The 22,605-nt window shown below is 36.0% G+C and overlaps 2 protein-coding genes across 5 annotated transcripts in view; one reads left to right on the forward strand and one right to left on the reverse strand.

Moving 5' to 3' along the window:
• Positions 1 to 6,415, reverse strand: part of KLHL28 (kelch like family member 28) — a 34,767-nt gene extending 28,352 nt beyond the window's left edge. Inside the window, exon 1 of one of the 2 annotated variants that reach the window (XM_010976953.3) lies at positions 6,243 to 6,415. The gene's annotated coding sequence lies outside the window, so the exon portion shown is untranslated. The other variant, XM_010976954.3, reaches the window with a different exon arrangement.
• Positions 6,416 to 6,644: 229 nt separating this feature from the next.
• TOGARAM1 (TOG array regulator of axonemal microtubules 1) overlaps positions 6,645 to 22,605 on the forward strand; it is a 60,211-nt gene continuing 44,250 nt past the window's right edge. For 2 of the 3 annotated variants that reach the window (XM_064485921.1, XM_010976956.3), the window contains exons 1-2: positions 6,648 to 8,871; positions 19,767 to 19,923. In XM_064485921.1, the coding sequence (XP_064341991.1) occupies positions 6,826 to 8,871; positions 19,767 to 19,923 (2,203 nt within the window). In that variant the 5' untranslated portion in view covers positions 6,648 to 6,825. Of the gene's footprint in view, positions 8,872 to 19,766; positions 19,924 to 22,605 lie in introns of all 3 variants that reach the window. The other variant, XM_064485922.1, reaches the window with a different exon arrangement.

A 22,605-nucleotide genomic window follows, 5' to 3' on the forward strand; every position in this document is an offset into this window, starting at 1 on the left:
TAAAGGTGTTATTCGTATTTTGCAACTGTTACCTGTGCATTGCCACAATGCCTAATTATGTGACATTTCTAATTCTGTCATCCCCAGAGTAATTTGTGATCTGGGATTCTCAGTATGGAAGAAAAGAGAGAAAGATATTAAGACTGAGACATTAAACATAAACCCTGTAATCTGAATTTGAATAAAAAAAACTCAGAATATATTGAAACATAATTTATATACACTAATACATAAGTTATGTATACAACATGAAGTATATGAGATATACAAATACATTAAACGTATATATTAAGGAAAAAAATAAAATATATTTCTTAGCTCTGCCCAAAGAAAGGGGCTAGAAACTATGACCAACTTAGTAGCAAAGAGTACTCCTAGCACCCAGATTGTGGTCCCTAAATAATGTTTCCCTCAAAGGGAATAGAACTGCTTGGACAAATGGCTGATTCCAGGACTGGGGCAGAAAATGTCAAGATAAATTTGGAATCTTTACATACTAGATAGCAATAAAGCTATCACAGATGACTAAGGTCATAAAAACCTTAGAAGCCAACCTGAGTAGGCTCTCACTAGTCAAAAAAGGGAAAAAACTGATCATCAATGATAGTAATTGCAATCCATTAAAACACATCAGATATGCTTAAATCCATGAGTTCATAGTGATAATAAAATTATAATAGTTTTTTAATTGAGCACCACTGGAGGTGCTAATGAACCAATTCATTATTTGAAACCTAGTAAATAAAGGGAAAGAATCAAGGATTCATCATACCATTCCTGTACTAACTGTATCACCTGCTTATTATTAAACAGAGGATGGGAAGTTCCTCTTTATAAAAATATTCCAGTTATTAAAGAAGGAATGCTAGAATATCACCATTTTACGATCTTAATTAATTAATGAAGGTAGACATTGATTATCAAGGGTGCTAACATCACAAAAACAGAGACAACCAGACATCAGGGCCTTCTGTTGGAAGATCGCAATACCACCTATAAATATTTTTGCACACTCCCACCCTCACCCCCTAGACACCAAATTCAAACATGCAGTCAACTTCTAAGTCCAGCTACTAATTTACAAGAAATAAAGAGAACAGAAAAAGCATGTTAAAACTATAACAGAAGGATGCAATCAGCAAAAACTCTTTATTGTGAGAAATTTTATGGAATAAACTAGATGCTTCAACAAATAAACTGAAAGAAACAGGAAGACCGTGAAACTACAGATTACTATGAACTTAAAAGACAAGGCAACCAAATACAAGCTGTGAATCACACACAGGTGCATGCACACGCCATGTATGTATATATACACACACACACACAACATTTAGGAGACAATGGGAAATGTGTATACCGACGGCATTATTGATTATACTAATTAATCACTGTTATTCTTTGTTGTTGAACAGTGATATGGTTATGTTTTTAAGAGTTTCTATCTTTTACAAATACATACTGAAATATCGGTAGATAAAATAATATGATGTCAGGGATTGGCTTCAAACTAATACGGGATGAGGGAGTGAAATGGAGATGGAGATGATGTGAGTTGGTAACTGCTGAAGCTGGGTGACAGATACATGAGGGGTCATCATATTATTCTACGTTGGCATGTTTTTGAGATTTTGTACAGGAAAAAAGAAAAAATGCGTAACACTGAACTTTGTATAAGACTTACAGATGAAGTATATGAAGTTCAGAGAGTTTAAGTGAATTAACAAGATCACACAATTAGTAAGACTTATTGGGACTATAATGTTTTCTTTACCTTAGAACAATATTCCATTCAAAAAATTACATCAAACAGTATTGACCTGCTTAAAACATTTACCGAAACAATTTATAATTGTTGCTACTCCTGATAAGACTAAATTATTCTATAAAGAATACTTAGAATATCTCTGTTTGATTGTCATAATGTACCAGCTACTCTTCAAAGCTTTTTACATGTATTAACTCCTTTCATCCTCGGAGTAACACCACAGATAGGGACTGTTATTATTATTATTCCCATATTACAAATGAAGAACTCTGGTGCACAGAGAGATTAATCCCAAGGCGAGATATAAACCTTGGCACTCTGTCTCCAGAGTTCTTAAATACTATGTTATACTGCCTCACTTATAAACTCATTAAATTCATAATGTCTTTCTTTCTTTCTTTCTTTTTGAGAGAAGGAAGGATTTATTACTTGCAGCAAGTAAGGAGCACACTGGTGATCTCTCCCAAACCACTGTCTCCTAAACTCATAATTTCTTAATCTTATTAAAGTTTTAATTCAAACAAGAAAGTAAAAAGATGCAAAACAGAAACCCAAAAAGGACAGAAAATATACATATATATACATAAAATATACACACGCTCTATGTAGATCAGATACAAGAATACATCAGGGCTTTAAAATGAAATAAAGAGGAATCCATGGAAAAATCATTCCCTTCTGTTATTTATGTAATAGTAGGATTGATTCTTCTTCCCCCACATCTGCACCACACTTTTTTGTCTTTAATTTTGGTATCATAAAACAAATACTTAAGAGTACTCTAAATCCAGGTAACTGGATTAGTCAACATTGAATAAGTGGTATCCATTTGAAAAGTTTTTAAAAGGTTATTACCTTTAGTACTTGCACTTCTCTTCTAATCTCATTCCTATTTTATAAATACCCACAATACAAAGATAACATTATATAAAATTAAAATAAAAATCAAACTTTCCACAAAATTTTACAATTTTAGACTCTGAAACCAAGCTAATAAAGGTCAAGTTGTGAGTTATACCTAAGTGACACCTAAGCTACAAAACAGTGGTGCTGAAATCATTTGGGAGGCAATTATCTGCTACAATGAGAGCAAATAAATGGTGAAGAGAAAGACGAACTGTTTAAATTCCTTTCCCACAGTTCAAGTCTCCTCATAGAAGAATTCAACTAACGATGGCATATAATTTTATCAGTGAGTCTATGGAACAAGTTGGCATATTTTCCTTTTCTCTGAGATTAATTGTCATTATATCTGGAGTAACAAAACTAAAATCAGAATCCTGGTATAAGACAAATCATTATACCATGGGTTCAAAAATAACACAGAAGAAAGCATGTCCCCAACACCATTACTACATCCGATAAAAGCTCTAAGTTACATAATTAACCCATCTACTAAAAAACTGGTTACAAAAAATGTGAAATCCCATTAACTTCCACAGATTAGTGCTTAAAGCGCAATGAAAATTGGATTTTTGTTTAAAAGTATAGTTTTGACTGAGAAGTGCACAATGGACTTAGAAAGTAAATTTAATTAAATGAAATGTATCACTGATACACATCATTAAAACCCGTTTAATCCTACATGTATAAAAATAAGCTCATAATTTCTTAACCTTATTAAAGTTTTGACTCAAACACGAAACCAGAAAGGTTCAGAACAGAAACCCAAATAGGAAAATTAAAATACGTATATTCAAATAATACATCATAATAGATATGAATGATTAATGACAAGAAAATCTAATTTTATCCTATAGTTTCAACACTGTTCCCTGTCAAAACTTTTCCAAAGCTCTAAGCAAATAGCTAAATTGACTAATTCGAGTAATTACTTTCTGATGGAAACATCCACAAAATGTGTCATAGTACAAATGTAGATGAGGTAACCTCAAAAAATTGTTGTGAGGCTAAAATTCATTAGTATTCATTAAGTACCCAGCAGAATGCATAGCACATAGCAAACACTCAGTAAATTGTAGTATAATTATAATTACCTGTTAATACTAATAGCACCTTACATTTGCAAAGCATTGCCAAACAATAACTTCTTACAGTATACAAAATTCTTACAATTTACAGAATTCACACTGATTTCCAATATTCCTGTATGTCTATAAAATTTGGGTAAGAACGAGGAAAAAACTATAGTGGTTCATCCAACCAATTAATATTTACCTGACTCTGGAAATGAAGGATGTTTTTAGAGCAATTGTGTTTACCTTGTTTAACTTCAGATCAAAAAAATTAAGATGTGTATCACAAATATTCCTGTAATCCATTATTTATTAAACTTTAAACTTTCTTGAAATTACTGAACTTACCTTGAAATTATTATTTTAACTCGTTTTATCTGAATTTGCTATTTTTAATGTATCCTTAATTACTCCCTTTCAACCTTCAAAGATGTATTATTATCATTACACTTAATAGTATATTCCACTATTCTGGAATCAGATTAAAAATTTTTATCCTATCTCTATATCTGGTTAAATATAAAAGGCTTTGCTAGTCAATACAAAATTCCTAGAATTCAACAATAAATTTTTTTAAAAATCTGCTTCATAATAGAAATAAACACAGTACATATTAAATGGATGAGATATATCTTCCACAAAATAACCCTAGAAGATAATCAGGAAGACATGAGATGTTGAGAAGGTCCCATTTCCTAAATACCGGTTATAGAGACTACTGCATCTTCCAAGTCTTCATCAAAGAAATCAAAAGTAACAGATATAAAATAAATTGCAATTTATAACATATTGATTTACAAGGCCCTAAGAAGAGGTCAAAATGAAGACTCACCTTGCTTTGTTCCAAGGAAAAGGACATAACTAGTTAAGTATCCAAGCCCCTCAAAAGTTTTCCTTTTAGGGAGAAGGGGTAATTCTTAAGATTCTACCATAATTTTGATGATGAAATATCATTCAGGACTTTCTAAGTTCCTTTTCTTTGTTCCATGATTAACACAACTTCCCAAGGTCTTGGATACAGGAAAGACTGCACTGGATTTTCAACCTGAAAATTCTGATCACTGGGAAGGGTTATCTTCTATTTCAACATAAACTGGCATTCTAATGTGTACATTCTGATGTGTACACCATTCTTTCAGTTTAGTCTAAATTAGGTTCCTGAAGTCTGAGCTTACACGAGTAAAAGTATAAATCTGAACGTCCTACATTGGAAATATGAGAACTAGACATTCCTTCTCATTGACAACTGCTAAAATCATCTCTTGGTTTTCACTTCCCTACCCTTAGGTTTTAAAAAAAAAAAAAAGTGTGGGGTTTTGTTTTTTTTTTTTGGTCTACTGAAATACAGTGAAACCAAATTTAGGCAGATGCGTTTAAACACCAAAACAACTAATTAAAATCAAAGTAATAACCTAGAACTTAAACCAAAACATAACAATGCCTGTTTACACAGCCTCATTTACATTTACTCTATTCCCAAAAGGAAAAAAAAAAAAAAACTCATAACAATCAAATTGCACTGTAAGACAACACCCAGAAATTATTTCTGAACTTACAATACCCAACAACATTCTTTATAAAGTGGTTTGACATAGTAAGACCTTAAAAGGTTTTTAACAGACGTCCCGTGTAGTACCGAACACCTGCATTTTAAGGGCATAAATTGGAGACTTCAAATGATAATAGGCTTTCTCACTAGGTCATTCAAAAAATATTCTCTTCCACACTCCAAAGAATTCCGCCTCACATCAGGCACTCCAGCTCTTCAATTGTGCCCGCTTAAGTTTTATTCACAAGAAGGAAAAAATGCTCACCAAATTCACAGTTTTCCTAAAATAAAGAAATGTCTATTATCAGCTGTAAATCTACTGGGCAGAATTCTCTTATGACCCGTGATGCCAAGAACTTCAACTGCAACTAAAATCGTCTTTGCAATCTCGGTTTCCAGGAGACTGAAAGGCTGCAGAGAGGCGCGAGGATCCTGCAGGGAGGCTGGGGCGGCGGAGGGAGCTGGAGGGGAAAGGGGTGAGCCCCACAGAGGAACTGCATTAGACTTTGAGAACCTTTAAGGGAGAGAAGGTTGGCTACAGGGAAAAATACATTTATCTCCAGATCAAGTACGTTTTCAAAGAGAGGATAAGGGAAAATGACAGAAAACAATTAACCCCCCACGACCGGAGGGTGAGCGAAGTGGAAAAAGGGCGGGGGGAGAGAGGGCGGGAGAATACGGGCCCAAAACACCGGGATTTGAAAACAAGTACGCGAGTTCTGAGCTTGGCAACGGTCGAGATCTCCCGTCCGGGTAAAAGGACGGCAGGAGGAAAGGACCGTACTTACTCAGGGCTCTGGACAGTAACGCGTTTACCACAGTAACGAGCCCTGCACAAGAAGATGTCGCCTCTCTCCCTGCTTGCTCCCGTCCTTACTCCAGCAATATCAGCACTCCGGCAAAACTCTGCCGAAGCCTGCGCCGCAGAAGGACAGCGAAAGGAAAATACCTGAGTCGCCAGGAAACACGCCCGCAGCGGCAGGAGGAGGAGCCGTGGACAACTGGAGCCCGGGCAAGATCCTACTTGCCTCTAGTCAAATCCCAGTTCTTACGGGTGGGGCGGGGAACTTCCGCCCTGAGCGAGGAGAGCGTCACTTCCGTTTAATGCCTTCTCCCTTCCCTGCCTTCTCCGCTCCAGACACATTCACTACGTTCGCTACGTTCTCACTTCCTTTTCCAGGAGTCTTCTGCCTAGTCTGAACTTCTGACCTGGACTACACGACCCAGCATTCATCACGGCAAGTTGACTTCCGGGTCAAGGAGTCCGCGCGAGGTACATCACCATGGAAGCGATCGGTTTGGTCACGTGGTGCTCCTGGTTACGCCCGGTGGCAGCTGTGGGGTCCCGGGCTCAAGCGGGGGCCATTTTGCCGAAGGCAGCCTCCCGGAGTCGGGGGCGGCTTGGCAACTGCTAGAGCTGTTCCTTTTCCTCCTCTGCAGCTTAAGGGTTGGAGAGGAACCGGAAAGCTGGGCTCCATCGAGCCCTTCGGAGACGATGGTTTCCGCCAGGCTCCGCCACTTGACGACCCTCCATGGCGGCTGCTCCTTCCGCGCTGCTCTTGCCGCGGCCCCTTCCAGCCCTCTGTGCATGTCGCCTACGGAGCCGCAGTCGTCCTTCTGCCCCAGAGACTGATGAGAGTCGAGGTAGGGGCACCATGAGAGGAGAGAAAAACTACTGCTGCCGTGGAGCTGGCGGTGATCACGGTTCGTGCCCCCCGACACCTTCACCTCTAGCCTCGACCCTCTTGATGCCTGCAGAGGCAGTCTCAAGTAGTTGGTCTGGGTCTGGAGGTGGTTTGTCAGGAGGAGAGGAAGAGGAGACTCGGCTCCTTCAACAACTTCGGACTGCACCGGATCCTTCCGAGGCCTTACAGGCTTTGCAGGCTGCTTTGCCACGGCGGGGTGGTCGACTTGGCTTCCCCCGACGGAAAGAAGCATTGTATCGGGCCCTGGGCCGAGTGCTTGTGGAAGGAGGTAGTGATGAGAAGCGACTCTGCTTGCAACTTCTTTCGGACGTTCTCCGGGGTCAGGGGGAAGCAGGTCAGCTGGAAGAGGCCTTTAGCTTAGCACTTCTCCCTCAACTAGTTGTCTCCTTACGAGAAGAAAATCCAGCCCTGCGGAAAGATGCGCTGCAGATCCTACACATATGTCTGAAACGTAGTTCTGCACAGGTACTGAGAACGCTTATACAACAAGGACTGGAAAGTACCGATTCCCGGCTTAGAGCTTCCACAGCACTGCTGTTCCCTATCTTGCTTACTCCTGAGGACTTGTTGCTCGACCTAGATCTTACCGAGGTGATAATATCCTTAGCTCGAAAACTTGGCGGTCAGGAGATAGAAGAAGAATCTGAGACAGCTTTCTCTGCACTTCAACAAATTGGGGAGCGTCTTGGCCAAGAGAGGTTTCAATCCTATATCTCGCGCCTGCCTTCTGCCCTGAGGAGACACTACAATCGCCGCCTCGAGTCCCAGTTTGGAAGTCAGGTTCCTTATTATTTGGAACTTGAAGCTTCTGGATTTCCTGAAGATTCCCTTCCCTGTGCAGTGCCTCTTTCCAACAGCAATCTTAAATTTGGGATTATTCCTCAGGAGCTGCATTCCAGGTTGTTAGATCAGGAAGACTATAAGAACCGGACTCAGGCCGTTGAGGAACTAAAACAGGTGATGGGGGGCTTTAACCCTAGTTCTACCCCTCATTCTAGTCTTGTCGGTTTCATTAGTTTGCTGTATAATTTGTTGGACGATTCGAACTTTAAAGTGGTCCATGGCACACTTCAAGTCCTACGTTTACTGGTTATTCGCCTTGGAGAACAGGTACAGCAGTTCTTGGGACCAGTTATAGCAGCTTCTGTCAAAGTGCTGGCAGACAACAAGTTGGTGATCAAACAAGAGTACATGAAAATCTTCCTCAAGCTAATGAAGGAAGTAGGTCCTCAACAGGTGCTTGGTCTACTCCTGGAACATCTCAAACATAAGCATTCCAGAGTGAGAGAGGAGGTGGTGAACATTTGCATCTGCTCCCTCCTGACCTATCCCAGTGAGGATTTTGACTTATCCAAATTGTCTTTTGATCTTGCCCCAGCTCTTGTAGATAGCAAACGCAGGGTACGCCAAGCAGCTCTCGAAGCCTTTGCTGTGTTGGCATCGTCAATGGGCACAGGTAAAACTAGCATCCTTTTCAAAGCTGTGGATACTGTTGAGCTGCAGGATAATGGAGATGGAGTGATGAATGCTGTGCAAGCCAGATTGGCAAGGAAAACCCTCCCAAGGTTAACAGAACAGGGATTTGTGGAGTATGCAGTACTCATGCCATCATCTGCCCAGGGTAGATCAAGCCATTTGGCACATGGAGCAGATACAGACTGGCTTTTGGCTGGTAACAGAACTCAGAGTGCACACTGTCACTGCAGTGACCACACGAGGGATAGCATGCAAATTTATGGATCTTACAGTCCAACTATCTGTACCCGGAGGGTATTAAGTGCAGGAAAAGGAAAAAATAAATTACCATGGGAAAATGAGCAGCCAGGAGTCACGGGAGATAACCAGACCTCCAATTCCAAGGATATAGAACAGGTATGCATCTTCTCTAATTTCCTTGAATTGAAACTATGAAAGAATTTAAAATAAAAGTGTGCCTATAGTGACGTAACGGCAAGGCTCCTTGAGGGTTGTTATGCTTTGTTTTTAAATCAGCTTGCTGATGTGAGTATCTGTTATAATGAACACATAGGAATCTTTAGTGGGTTTTCTTGCTTGAAGAATTTGATTAAATTTAAGGTGCAATTTGGTATAGACAATACCTGGATTTCAGTTTTGGCCTGTCACTTTGACATAGCAGTTATCTCATTCATACAACAAACAATGAATATCTAGTAGGTGCCTGATAAAGAGCTAAGGTATGAAAATGAAGATGAGATCCGTCCACAGAATTTAGGGGAAAGGCCACACGTATAAATGGGCAGCTACAAATTTGTTAAGTGCTGAAATAGAAATATACAGTCCTGTGAGAATAATGGAAATAGAATGATTCCACTAGAAAAGTAAAACAAACACTTCTCAAAAGATATGACATCTGAATTTTCCCCCAAAGTTTTTATTTTGAAAATTCCAAATCCACAGGTAACTTAAGAGTACCATGAATATTCATATACTTCACCTATTTTTACTAGTTGTCATGTTGCCATATGTGCTCCGTATTTGCTGAACCATTTGAAAGTAAGTGCAGATATCATGGCATTTCACCTATATTTCCACATATATCTCCTAAGAATGGCATTTTCATTTATAACCATCATACCACTATCACACCTCAGAATATCAATAGTAATTCAGTAATATCTAACGTATAGCCTGTATTTATATTTCTCCAATTATCTCCAAAATGTGTTTTATAGTATATTACTTTTATTGTCCAGGATCTAATCAAAGTTCAAATGGTTGATACATCTCTTTTATCTAGAACAATATGCCCACCTGTTTTTTGTTTTGTTTTGTTTTCTCATTACATTGACTTTTTGAAAAGTCTTAATTTATCTGATTGTTTCTTTATAATTATATGCAAGAGAAATAGTTTTAGCAAACGTATTACATAGGAGATACTGTGAACTTCACATTATATCACCTCACAAGGCATATAATATCAGGTGTCCCACTATGGATGATGCTGAGTTTTATCACTTGGTTAAGGTGGTGATAGCTAGCTATATCACTCCATAGTAAAAGTTTATTTTCCTCTTTATAATTAGCACATGATCTGTTGGATGATTCTTTGAGACCTTATGAATAGCCCACAAACCTTTCAATCCTGTTCTTAGTATCCACTAATGATCCTTACCTGTATCATTTATTACATTGGGGACTACAGAAAAAGGTAACTGTTTTGAAAATTCTAACATTTCTTCTGTATTTGTTACCTGGCTTTCTTTTTTATTCTATGTGTAATATATCAGTATTCCTTTTGATGCTGAAATTGCCTCAAATTTGATTTGACTAGTGGCTGGCTCCTCTGTCTTTTGACATGACTCTTTAGTCTCTAAACAAACACTTCCTCAACTTAAACATAATAATTTGCCCAGGCTTACCTTATATTTTTCTTGCTCCAGACCTGGAGTCAACCAGTTTTTCAAGAGCCCATGAACTGCTTTTTCAGTGAAGAGTAGAATTTAAAAACCAAACATCTGGGTATAGATGTGCTCACTGCTATTGCTTACTTACCATTGTGGATTGGCCCTTTCAGTGGTTAGAACCAGGGAATGCCTTTTTGTTTTTTTTAAATAAAACACATACTGATACCTACAATTCAAATCCAACACTACACGCTTCGTCCTCATCTTCCTTTAGTCCATATTTGTGTCTCCCTTCAACAACATAACCCTGGTTCCCAACATCAGTTATATTTATTCATATACAGTATCCTACAATACACACAAAAATGTTACTACACCAATAACACAACAACTATTTCTAAATAAAGTACAAGATTTATTTGCAGTTCTTTTTCTGCTTAGAATTATTCCACAGTCATTTGTTCAAACTTTTCTTAAATTAATTGGTTTCTGGGTGATTATAATCCAAATAATATGATAAAAGATAAATAGGAATTTGCTAAGTGTGGATGGGTCCTGGTAAATTTCAGACCAAAGAAATACATGTTCAGCAACACTGACTTTTGAAAGGACCTAGCACACTAATAAGAAATTGTGAATTTCTGCACAGCTGAAGCAGGGAGTTTGGTGGGAAGTAGCAAAAGATGAAACTAGAAATGTAGGCAGGGGCATTGGGGATCATTTCTGTACATAAGGAGTTTGTATCTTTTGCAGTAGGCCTCAAATAGATGGAGGTAAACTGTGTTCTCCATTTCAGTTCGAAAAGTTTTTGATTTTTTTGAATAATGTCAAATTTATATAATCTACTCATATGGTTATTCTTGTGTATTGTAAACATTACCTGGCAGTGAATGATTTTCTGCTTGTTATGTGGCAAATCTAAATGTTAGTGTATTAAGAAGATTCTGGTGCTTGGTGACAGCACCAAGAATCTGAAAATAAGTGCATCTCTGAAATTCTGGTGTAGATATATATCGCTTTTGAAAGAAATTGTGGTGAAATAAAAAGTTATCCCCCAAATTAAGTTATACAGTTGTCCCTCAGTATACGGGGGAGATTGGTGTCAGGACCCCTGAGCATGCCAAAATCTACAGATGCTCAAGTCCCTTATATAAAATGGAATATTTATATTTGTATATAACCTCCTCCTGTATGCTTTAAATCACCTCTAGATTACTTATAATACCTAATACAATGTAAATGTTATATAGATAGTTGTAAATATAATGTAAATGCTATGTATTGCCTTGGAGTGGAAAATTCAATTTTCACATTTTGAAATTTTCTGGATTTTTTTTTCCCAAATATTTTCCATCTGCTATTGGTTGAATCCACGGATGCAGAACCCATTGATATGGTGGGCTGGCTGTACTTTCTTGCTCAAAAATGGTTTGTAGAAGAACTATTGGAAATTATCTTAATGGAGGACAGGGATTAAATATTTAAATTTTTTTATGTGTGCAGTTTTTTAAAGTATATGTATTTTAACTAATAAGTATTGTATTTCAGAGGAGTTTTAGGTTCATAGCAAAACTAAACAGAAAGTAGAGTTCCCATATATGCCCTACTCCACCCCATATACAGACTACTCCACTAACGCCATCCCTACCAGAGTGGTACATTTATTACAGTTGATGAACCATCATTATCACCCACAGTCCATAGATTTACATTAGAGTTTACTCTGAGCGTTATACATTATGAGTTTGACATATATATACATGTCGAGTATCCTTCATTGTAGTACCATACAAAATAGTTTCACAATTTGAAACTCACTCCTCCCTCCCACCCTCACGCCTGGCAGACACTGATCTTTTACTGCCTCTGTAGTTTTTCCAGAATGGCATGGCCCCTGGTCTGATTTGTACTAGCTCTTGCCCAGGCTCTGCTTTAACATATGCAGTCTACTGTTAATCTATTATTTCTTGTCCACAGAGATCATTGGTTAATGACATAAAAAGTAAAAAGCTTCAAGAAAAACTCATGAATGTTTCGTAACATACTCCTATAGCTCATTTTGAAGATAGATTGGTTTGCTTGGAAGGATTATTTTGTAGTATAGTGGTAGGAAATAAGGTTACAAGAGGAAGACCTCTGCTAGATTGGAGACCCTCAAATACCAGGCTAAAGAGTTTAGCCTATTTCTTCGACAGTGATTTGAAACTGTAGGGTTCTTTGGGTTTTGGTTTGTTTCTTTTCTTTTCTTTTTCTCCTTCCTTCTTTCCTTTCTTCTTTCTTTCTTTTTAGCAGTGTTTTAGGGAAATTAACCATAACAGCAGCAATGTGTAAGTTCTGTGGTTTTTCTTTTTTGTCTTTTTTGTTTTGTTTTTAGAGAAGCTGGAGACTGGAGACTTAGAAGATCAATTAGACTTATATTTATTGAACTACTTTAGGTGTGAGGTTTTAAGTTTCATGAGGATTAGCAGGGTGTCAGGATTAGTTTGGAAAGAAAGTGATACATATAAGAGATGTATCAAAGGGTTTAGTGGCTAAGTGTTGGAGGAGAGGGAGATAAAGAAGGATAACTCAAATCTGAATAAGGTGACAAAATGCATAATAAATCATCGAATAGGAAGGCCATAAAAAGGGAAGTTAATCTGGGGGACAATGTGTTTTAAGTGGAGGAAGATAGAACATTCAGCTGAGTTTGTTGAAAACCACTATTTAGGAGACAAGGAAAGAACTAGAGATGTAGATCTTGGAAGTCACGTACGGAGAAGTGATTGCTGAAACTGGGAGAGTGGAGGGGCTCTCTAATGAAGGGCATTGGAATAAGAGCAGAGTGCTTAAGACTTAATCTTAGCATACAGCCCCTTTTAGGGAAAAGCAGTGGAGATGGAACCAAACAAGGCAAAGAAAAGGGTGCCTAAGAGCTGGAAGAGAACCAAGAAAAAAAACAAAAGTTTTAGAAATGAAGTGCAGAGGGTTCCAGGAAATACATCAGCACTGTTAAATGAAGGAGATACTGAGGAGAAAGAAAACTGTAAAAGCATAATTTGTTCTGATACATGTAGCTTCCTACCTGTAAAATAATTTTCGAAGTTACTTTTCTCTTAATTTTATCTTTCTTAATTTTCTCTTAACAATTCTTCTGATTGTAAAAAAGTTCTATATGCTTATTATACAAAATTTTCAGAATATAAAAAGGCACAAAGAAAAAATTTAAATTTTTCAGCAATCTCACTACTGAGAGGGGCCCTCAGTGAGTATTTTGTTGCCTGTTCTTCAAGTATCATTTCAATTCATGTATACAAATATAGATTCTTTTTTCTATATATAAAAGCAAGTCTTATTTGATGTTAAAGAAAAAACATTGAAGGCAGAGGAAGTGAAAGATCATGAATTTTTTTTCTTAAAGATCAAATAACCTATAGTAAGATCTTTCATGGCTATTTAATATTAGATCATATAATATAGTCTAACTGTTCTCTTACTTTTGATTACCTAGGCTCTTTAATTCTGTTTTATTTCCACCATTTAGTTGATTATTTTTGCACCCTGACGTGCAGCTTGATAACCAGATTCCTGTGGTATTCTAACTTTGCATCTCTTCTTGTGTTTTTACGAGTGTTTTAGTGGGATCCAGCAATCAGGCATCACTAGCTGGCTACCATGTTAGCTATATTTTTCCTAACAGATTTCTCTGCAGTATAGTAAGAGTCACAGTAACCTAGACTGAAAAGTAAGGAGCATACTTGCTTCATGTGTAGTTGTGTAGTTACTAGGTATGAAGCTTTTTCAAGGTAGAGGATTTGGTTATTGGAAGGTCATTGGGACAGGGGATAAAGTAGTTTTAGACAGAGACCAAATTTGTGAGTTTATGAGAGGAGTTGGTAAGAAAATACAGGCAGTAAGCATTTATTCAACATCATTTTGATCATCCATTATTTGTGAAGCCAAGTGACAGCTTATAGATTACTCTTAAATAAGACAATGTATGTATTATATTGAGTTTAACATCTGAAGAAAAAAGCTATAACAATTCCCTTGGTAAGTGGACAAAACATATCCATTACCTTGTACACATTTTTATTTCCCTGCAACTTTTTTTTTACATAGGACAGTATAAATTATATTTGTGTGTATATATATATTAAATACTACCTTACCCAAAGAAACCAACTTTTGTTTCCTCACAAAGAAAAAACTAAAAGTCATGTAACCAAGAACTATCTTTTCATTTTCTCCATGAGTACATATATCCTTTTTATGATTTAAGTGGCGAAAATAAACATGTGCTTATCATCATCCAAAGGCCTTTATATATCCTTTGAACTGTTTGATGGTTAGTCTATTATATATAGCAAATAAATGTAAATTTAGAACATATTTGGTGCTCAATGATTTGCATTTTTATCTTAATTAGAAATTAGGTTCTAACGATTTTTCGTTAATTCAATTTTATTTTGGTATAAAATCTTAAAGTTAATTAAATCTAGAAATTGTAACATGAGCTAATATATTAAGCATTGTAAGATTTATGGCACTGTAAGAATTGATCCCTTATAATAAAGATATTGTCTATTATAAAATTTAATTGAACACATGATTTTATAATTTTGTATTTTGAAAAGGGGTGATATTAATGTATCTACCCAGTGAAACCAGTAGAGGAAATTTAAGTTAATTAGGCATTTCCTGAGAAGATAGGTTCAAGTTTGCACAATTATATCATACTAATATTATTTTTACGTAGTGATAGAATCTAGATGAAAACAAATATCTGTTTTCAAATGCTTTGTCCAAAGAGCCATCTTAAATAGAATTTTTATGTGAACTTTTTCTAGACAAGTATATACCACATATTAAAACTTATGAGTTTAAGAACTTTTTTTTTCCTTGTTCTTTAACCTAGTGACCAAGGTCATTAACTAAACTCACAGCTAGTTTGTCTTTTCCCCTGAATGTATGGCTTTTGGCCAGACTATTTTTTTTTTCCTTAAGGAGAGTACATTTAAATTATAAGAAGTAAAAGAACTCTTAGATTCTGTTTTGGGGTTTTACTTAGTTTAATGTGATATAAGCACTTAACCTGGTGATAATGAAGATTTTTATAAGCCAATTGGAATTATTGATTAATATTTCTATAGGGAGACAAGATATACCAATTTGTTTGCTCAAAAAATATTTCATATTCATAAATGGAAAAATTTTCCCTTTTCCATAGCTTAGAGGATCTAATTATGATAAAACAGTAAGTTTGAGGTAGTATCAGGTGCCAATCTACTAAAAATATGGAGCAGCTAAAGAAACAAAAACATAATTAAGCACCATTAGATTCATTAGGTTCATCAAGGAAGCATCATTGTTGCAGAGAGGGTATAGCTCAGTGGTAGAGTTCCTGCTTATAATACATGAAGTCCTGGGTTCAATCCCCACTGCCTCCATTTAAAAATAAATTAATAAACCTAATTACCTACACCCTCCCCCAAAAGTCTAAATTTAAAAAAAAAAAGGGAGCATCATTTTTGAGTGTGTTAGTTTTAAACATACTTCCATAAATTCTTGAGATACTTCCCCTGAAGAGTTAGAGTCCAATTCCTCTCTCCTTGACTGTGTCTTGACTTACTCTTACAAATAAAGTAAAAATAATGGTGTGCAGCTTGAGAAACTAGGTCATAAAGAGCACAGCAGCTTCCATCTTGCCTGCTCTCTCTCTGATCACTTGCTCTGGAGGAACTTAGCTGCCATGTTGAGAGCAGCCCTCTGGAGAGGCTTAGTAGAGTAAAGGAGCTCGTATCAGTACTTAAAAATAAACAAAAACAGAACACACCAGTAAGGAAATGAGATTCCAGATTCATCCCGATGAGGGTAATGTCGTCCAGCAGAACTCACCTAATAGACCATACAATCAAAACCCTTTTCCACTACTGCTGCCATCTGTGTGGAAACTGTTGCCCATCTGCTCAGTCAAAATCAGAACCAGAAACAGACTTTATCAAGAATCAGATTCACTTCAAGAGTCCTACTGCTCAGTCAGTTACATGAGGAAAGTTTCACTGAAGACTCAAGGGTCCAAGTCTCTCAGAAAAGATACACTTTCAGGCCATTGTGTTGGATTCTCAAGTTAGGACCCAGAAAGGCAGTAAATACACATCAAACAAGGAGTCAAAAACATTTGGTTTGTTATTTTGCAGTTTGTTTTCTTACACGTGAGAGAGTCAGCTGACAGACTAAATCAAGGGAAAACCAGGGATGAGAAAAGAGAAAAAAAAATTATTATACACTAGACATAAAGTCTTGTTTGCACGTTTTATGGGTAAACTGGTTAGCTGATAGCTACAAAGAGTTCAATCTTGGTATTCTGTTTTTACGTAGAAAAACTAAGGATATTAAAGAAATCATTTTAGTTGTTTAAAAAATATTTTATCTGTGTAACATATGCAACAATCTTTCTAAGTTCTGCCAGTCTCCTTCTGTCGACACTATTGCCTTAAGCCAAGTATGCACCATTTCCTTCATTGAAATTTCTTCCTTATCAATATAAAAAAAAATTTGGAAGCAACCCAGATGTTCCATAATAGGAAAATGGAATATTGTGATATAATAGTATCTAGTCAATGGAATATTATGCAGCCTTTAAAAATAGTTTATGTCCTTACATCTAACAGTTCCATATTTAGTATTTCTGTAGAACTATATATTTCTCTATATATTTTATATACAGCTTTATATATAGTTGTATATATATTTTATATATAGTTTTATATATAGAACATAAAATGCACAAGGATATGTGCACAACAGTGTTCACTACAAGACTAGTGTAATAGTAAAAGGTTGTGACAAGGAAAATGTCCACAGTAAGGAACTATGAATCCAACCATAATGTGGAATACTGGGCAACCATTAAAAAGAATAAGCAGATATTTATGAATTAACACAGAAGGATGTCTACAGTATGCTGAGTACTGACTATGTGCCACAGTATTATATGATCTATTTTTTAATTGCATATTGAAGAATACGTATATATTCAGAAAGACCTGTTAACGTTTATTACTATGATTCTAGTCAAAGGGAGGCCAAAGAAGAATTTGACTTTATATCTTATTTACTTCTGTATTGTTTGCATTATTTTAACAATAAGTAGTTACTGCTTTTGTGATGAAAGTATATAGCACTTAGGAGAGGTTTTAACAACATGGCAAATATGGTGTTTATAATAATATTTCATTATAATGTCAAGTGCAAAAGTGAGATGTAAAACTTGTTATATATGGTGTCACAACTGCAGTTTCTTAAAGTTTGCCTAGAAAATGATATGAAATAACACACAAAGATGTTTCAGAAGGTGACTTTGGAGGTAATTGGAAGGTAATTGGAATAACCTTTTTTAATGGTCACCGATAAGGGGCAAGTTTGGAGTCCAGGTTAAATCAGAAAGAACTAGTAGAAGATGAAAAGGTCCAAAAACTGGTGGCTGGAGGTCAAGATAAATTTAGTGTGAGCTTAATAAAGGCAGGAGTGTAGGTGGTTTCTGAGAGAATTACCTATTAAAAGATCTTTTCCTGGTAATTTGCTACTAACTATGCCAAAATAGAATTAAAACTATTTTTGTGGTGTCATTACACCCTCTGCCTAAAGCTGGAATAAGATGCATGAGGTCATAGGAATATTATTATGAAAAATATGTAAGGAGTCAATTCAAAGATTAAGAGATAATAAGCAGCAAGATTAAAAGAGTAGTTAAGACTCTGAATTTCAAATCATTGTTAATATTAAATGTGAAACTTGCCTTTTATAACTCTTCCATTTACTATAAGGAATGAAATGAATTGAATTTTTAGATATTAACTTCAGAGACCAAAAACTCAGTTCCATCTTCCGAAGAGTCATAAGATGCCCTAAACAAACTGCTTCACATTTTGTAAATTTAACTCACAGCTCTTTCAAAATATATCTGTACTTTTCTCATTTCCCTTTACTTATTGTTTAGTCCTGTAAAGCTTATCCCAATGAAAATCATTTGACTATTTTTAAGAAAAACCAAAAAGGACCTCTCATGTTAATTATTGGTGTGTCTGCTTTCACATACTTGTACATTTTTGTACAGCAAAACATAATTCCTGATTACTTTTAGATTCTTGAAAACACCACATTCACACACACATTCTCTGTTGTTACCACTGGCCCCATTGTCCCTATCACCATCACTAGTTGTATGTACTGACACATGTACTAATGTTCTGTTCTCTAAGCAGAAATTAATTACAGTGTAAGTCTAATAAATATATTCATACTAGAGAATTATTTCTGGATTACTCAGGTTTTAACAGGTTAGTATATCTTCTTTTAATGTATCTAATCAAAAGTTGACTGTAATTGGTTTCATTTTTGTTCCATTGTGTCCTTTTCATACTGCTATATAATCAGCCATAGAAATTGTAATTTTAGATTTTGAGAAAGTAAAGTCAGACCTTTTTCACCTTTAATTTTATTGTATTTCTATGCTATTTGATACTTGATAAAGCTTGCAAATAAACTGAGAACACTTATAGTTTACCACGTGTCTAGATTTGATTGTGTCTATAGACTCCAAATAAATAAAGAGATAGTAAGTATAATTTCCTACCTGTTCACTGAATTTTTGAAGTGTTCTATAGCCATAATCAATGTGAAGTGATCCAGAACAATTGAGGCCATTGTTGGTGAAGAATCCTGAACACTTGAATCACGTTTCATTTAGTTCTGTAACTGTGATTAGGTAGAACTTCAAAATTCTATCCTGGCCCTTTTGTACCTGAAGGATCAAAGAGGGTATATGGAAAAGGAATTGAGAACTATAAAGTACTAGATGTGTATAAAGTATTATGTACTTGGTTTTAACTAAAAGACCTATCATACAAAAATCTAAGAGAACCATGACATAGGTTACATTTACATTTGGGCTGCAGATTATGGATAGTAAATTTTCCTCATTAAGAATAGTAGAGGGGGTTGCTTGTTGGTTCAGTGACCTGCAATTGGCATGTATTGTGTAATGTTCAAAGATGACATAGCGTGACAGGCTATGCTGCTGAATCAGACACGTTCTTTTTTCTATTCAAGTTATCATTTTACTCTGTCATTTGCATTCTTTCCTCCCTAGTTGCCAGATATGTACTGTGGGAAGGGAAGGTACAGAAATGGTTTGGGGAAAGGTATAGGAAAGAGGGAAAAAATTAACATTTCTATCACAGAATGAAAAAATACTGCTAGTGTGCCTTACTATATGTGTATGTTTATTTGTATCATTGTATATTTGATAAATTTAATTTTTTCTTTTAATCTGAATTTTTTCTTTTTCTTTTAATCTGTCATATTTACTACCAAGTAGATTTAAAACACATTTGCTAATTTATTATTCTGTTCTTATAGTTTTCAGCATATGAATTCATTCCATCTCCAAAATTAAAGCCCTCTCAAGGAATGCCAGTCAATGATGATTTATGTTTTAGCAAAAAAAGAGTATCAAGAAACTTATTCCAAAATAGTCGAGAATTTAATCCAGATGCTCTTCCTGTATGTGCTACTGGTAAGTAAAATTTGTAGGTAATGGACATGTTGAACTAGAGTTAAAGATTTCTCTGAATTTCATAGTTCATTCAAGGAGAGGAAGGTTTAGCTCAGTGGTAGAGTGCATCTTAGTATGCAGGAGGTCTTGGGTTCAATCCCCAGTGCCTCCATTAAAAAAAAAAAAAGAAGGGGAAAGTAAACCTAATTACTTCCCCCCCAAACAAAACAAAAGGGGGGGGCATAGTTCATTCAAGAGCTCATAGAACTTATAATCTGGTAGACAATTCAGATTAAAAAATATTTGTGTAAGATCTGATAAAAATGGACACTTTGACATAATTGTCTTATAAGATCCTGGGAAAATTTCTCACTGGAATACTTTAAGTAGTAATGTAAACATTTTCTTGATCAGCATCCCGTATTTACTGAGTATATCAATGTGTCAGGTGTTTTTCTAAGTATTAGTGATAGCAGTCAACAAAAGAAGGAAAACTTTCTGCCTAATAGATCCTGCATTTTAGTTGAGGCAAAGCCAACATTAAGTAAATGCAGAACAGAGTAGGTTGGCTGGTGATAAATGCTATAAAAAAAAAAATAAGCAGAGAAGAGGATTGTCGGGGAGGGACTATTTTAAATAACGTGGTGAAAGAAGGCCATATTCAGAAGGGAATATTTGAAGCAAACCACATAAGTATCAATAGATATCAAGCAAGAACAGCAGATAATTTCAGGAGGAGGGAACAGTTAGTGCCAAGTACAGGACATGTTTGAGAAAGATCAAAGAAGCTAGTAAGTCTGTAATGAAACAAGTAAGGGGAAGAGAAGTAGAAAATTAACTTGAAGAGATAATAAGGATTCTTATTTTAGGGCCTGATGAGCTGTTGAATGAACTTTGGGTTTTACTCTGAGGACTCTGAGTGAAAGGAGTAATATCGATTGCCTTATGTTTTCCAGACTTGTTTTGGATGTTACATTTAAAATAAACTAAAGGAGTCGAGGGATAAAATAGGGAGTCTGTTGTAGTAATCCAGGTTAGAGTTGAAGGAGGCTTTGACAAGCAGCAGTGAATATAAAAGTGAAAAGTGACTGGATTCTGAGTACATGTCAGAGGTACAGCTGATATGAGTTGCTGATGGGTTGTGTAGGGGTGTGTGAGAGAGAGAAGTCAAGAGTGCTCTAAGGTTTTTTGGCCAGAGCAACTGGACAGATGTTTAATTGCCTAAGTAAGCATTACAGAAAGAAAATACTATGCAGTTCAGAGGACATGGACAGTGTCATGGGCCATATCAGTTAGAAAAGTCATCAAAGAGGAGATAGTACTTGAACTACATCCTTTAGGAATAGATATGATTCAAAATGTTAGACAGGGAAGTATGAGGAGAGCAAAAGCTTACATTGGGAATGGGCTTGAGATGTTCTGGGAGCTGTGTAAAGCCAAGATTCATTTTAGATAGTCAAAGATAAATTGGGATATCGGGAACCTTTGTGTGCTAGATTTAAAAATTTGAGCTCATACTTGTAAGCTATAGGGAATTAATGGAGATTTTTTCCGTTAAGGAAAAAAAGAAGCTAGAGTGACAAGGTTGTTTACAAATGGAATAGAAAGGAATAATCAGGAACATATGATGACTGGATATAAAAAATAAGGGGAGTAGAGAAAGATTTCTAGACTTAACACCCATGTATTAGAAAAATGGTAATGTGTTAGCAAAACAGATGTAGTTAGGAAGGGAAAATGGAGTAAATGTAAAGATTGGGTGTCTTTTTTTTTTTAAGATCCAAATGATACGAGTTATTGAAATTTTTTGGCTGTGAGTTCAGACATAATATTTAGAAACCATTGTTACCCTAGGAGAATTTATAGAACTTTCTGCAGTAAAATTCCATAATATTTTCATACAAAAATGAAGTGTTACAGTAAGTGGGTAGTTTAATGTTTATTTAATAGAGAAAAAGAAATACAAGAATATATCCAGTTATGCTTTTATCATTACTTTGGATTTTTATAAGGCTCATGGTTTCTGTGCTGTCTGGAAGCTCTTACCTTATTGCAGAGATTTTAAATAACTGGAGAATCAGACAACATATAACTTAATGCTAGATTGGATGATATGAATTGTAAGTACTATAGGGATTGAAGAAAGGAAAAGATCATAGGTATTGAAGTGGTTTAGGAAAACTCCAGGGAGAGGTTGGACTTGAGCTGCTGGAATTTGAAGAAGGGAAGGGTTTGTGACTGGCAGTAAGGCAACATGTAGGGAGAAAGTGTGACCAAAGCATGGAGGTAAGAATTAGCTTAGAATATGTCCAGTATGTGAATGATAAAGGGACTTGAAATCACAGGGAGAGAATTTTAAAAATCAGAATTTTAGAACCATGTACATGGGATTTTGTAGATGAATAAACTAAATGCCAGAGAGGTCATTTTCACCTTCTTTTCTTCAGACTTATTCCCCTGCCCAGGAATAACCTTAACCAGCAACAGGAGGGCGAAAGCGGTCTGGAAAATATGCCTAGATAAGCTTGGATGTGAATGCTGTGTTACATGTTATGTCTACTGCAGGACTTTGTTTCTGTTTTGAATAGTGTGTATGTACTACAAACACTGGGAAGAAGGAAAGCCAAGTCTGAAAGAACCTTCCATAGTGAGAGAGGGAGCATGTAGGAAGAAACTGCCTTTGTATATGTTTTTCAGTATATT

Source organism: Camelus dromedarius, chromosome 5, assembly GCF_036321535.1.
Source record: "Camelus dromedarius isolate mCamDro1 chromosome 5, mCamDro1.pat, whole genome shotgun sequence".
In the NCBI taxonomy this organism is placed as follows: Eukaryota; Metazoa; Chordata; class Mammalia; order Artiodactyla; family Camelidae; genus Camelus; species Camelus dromedarius.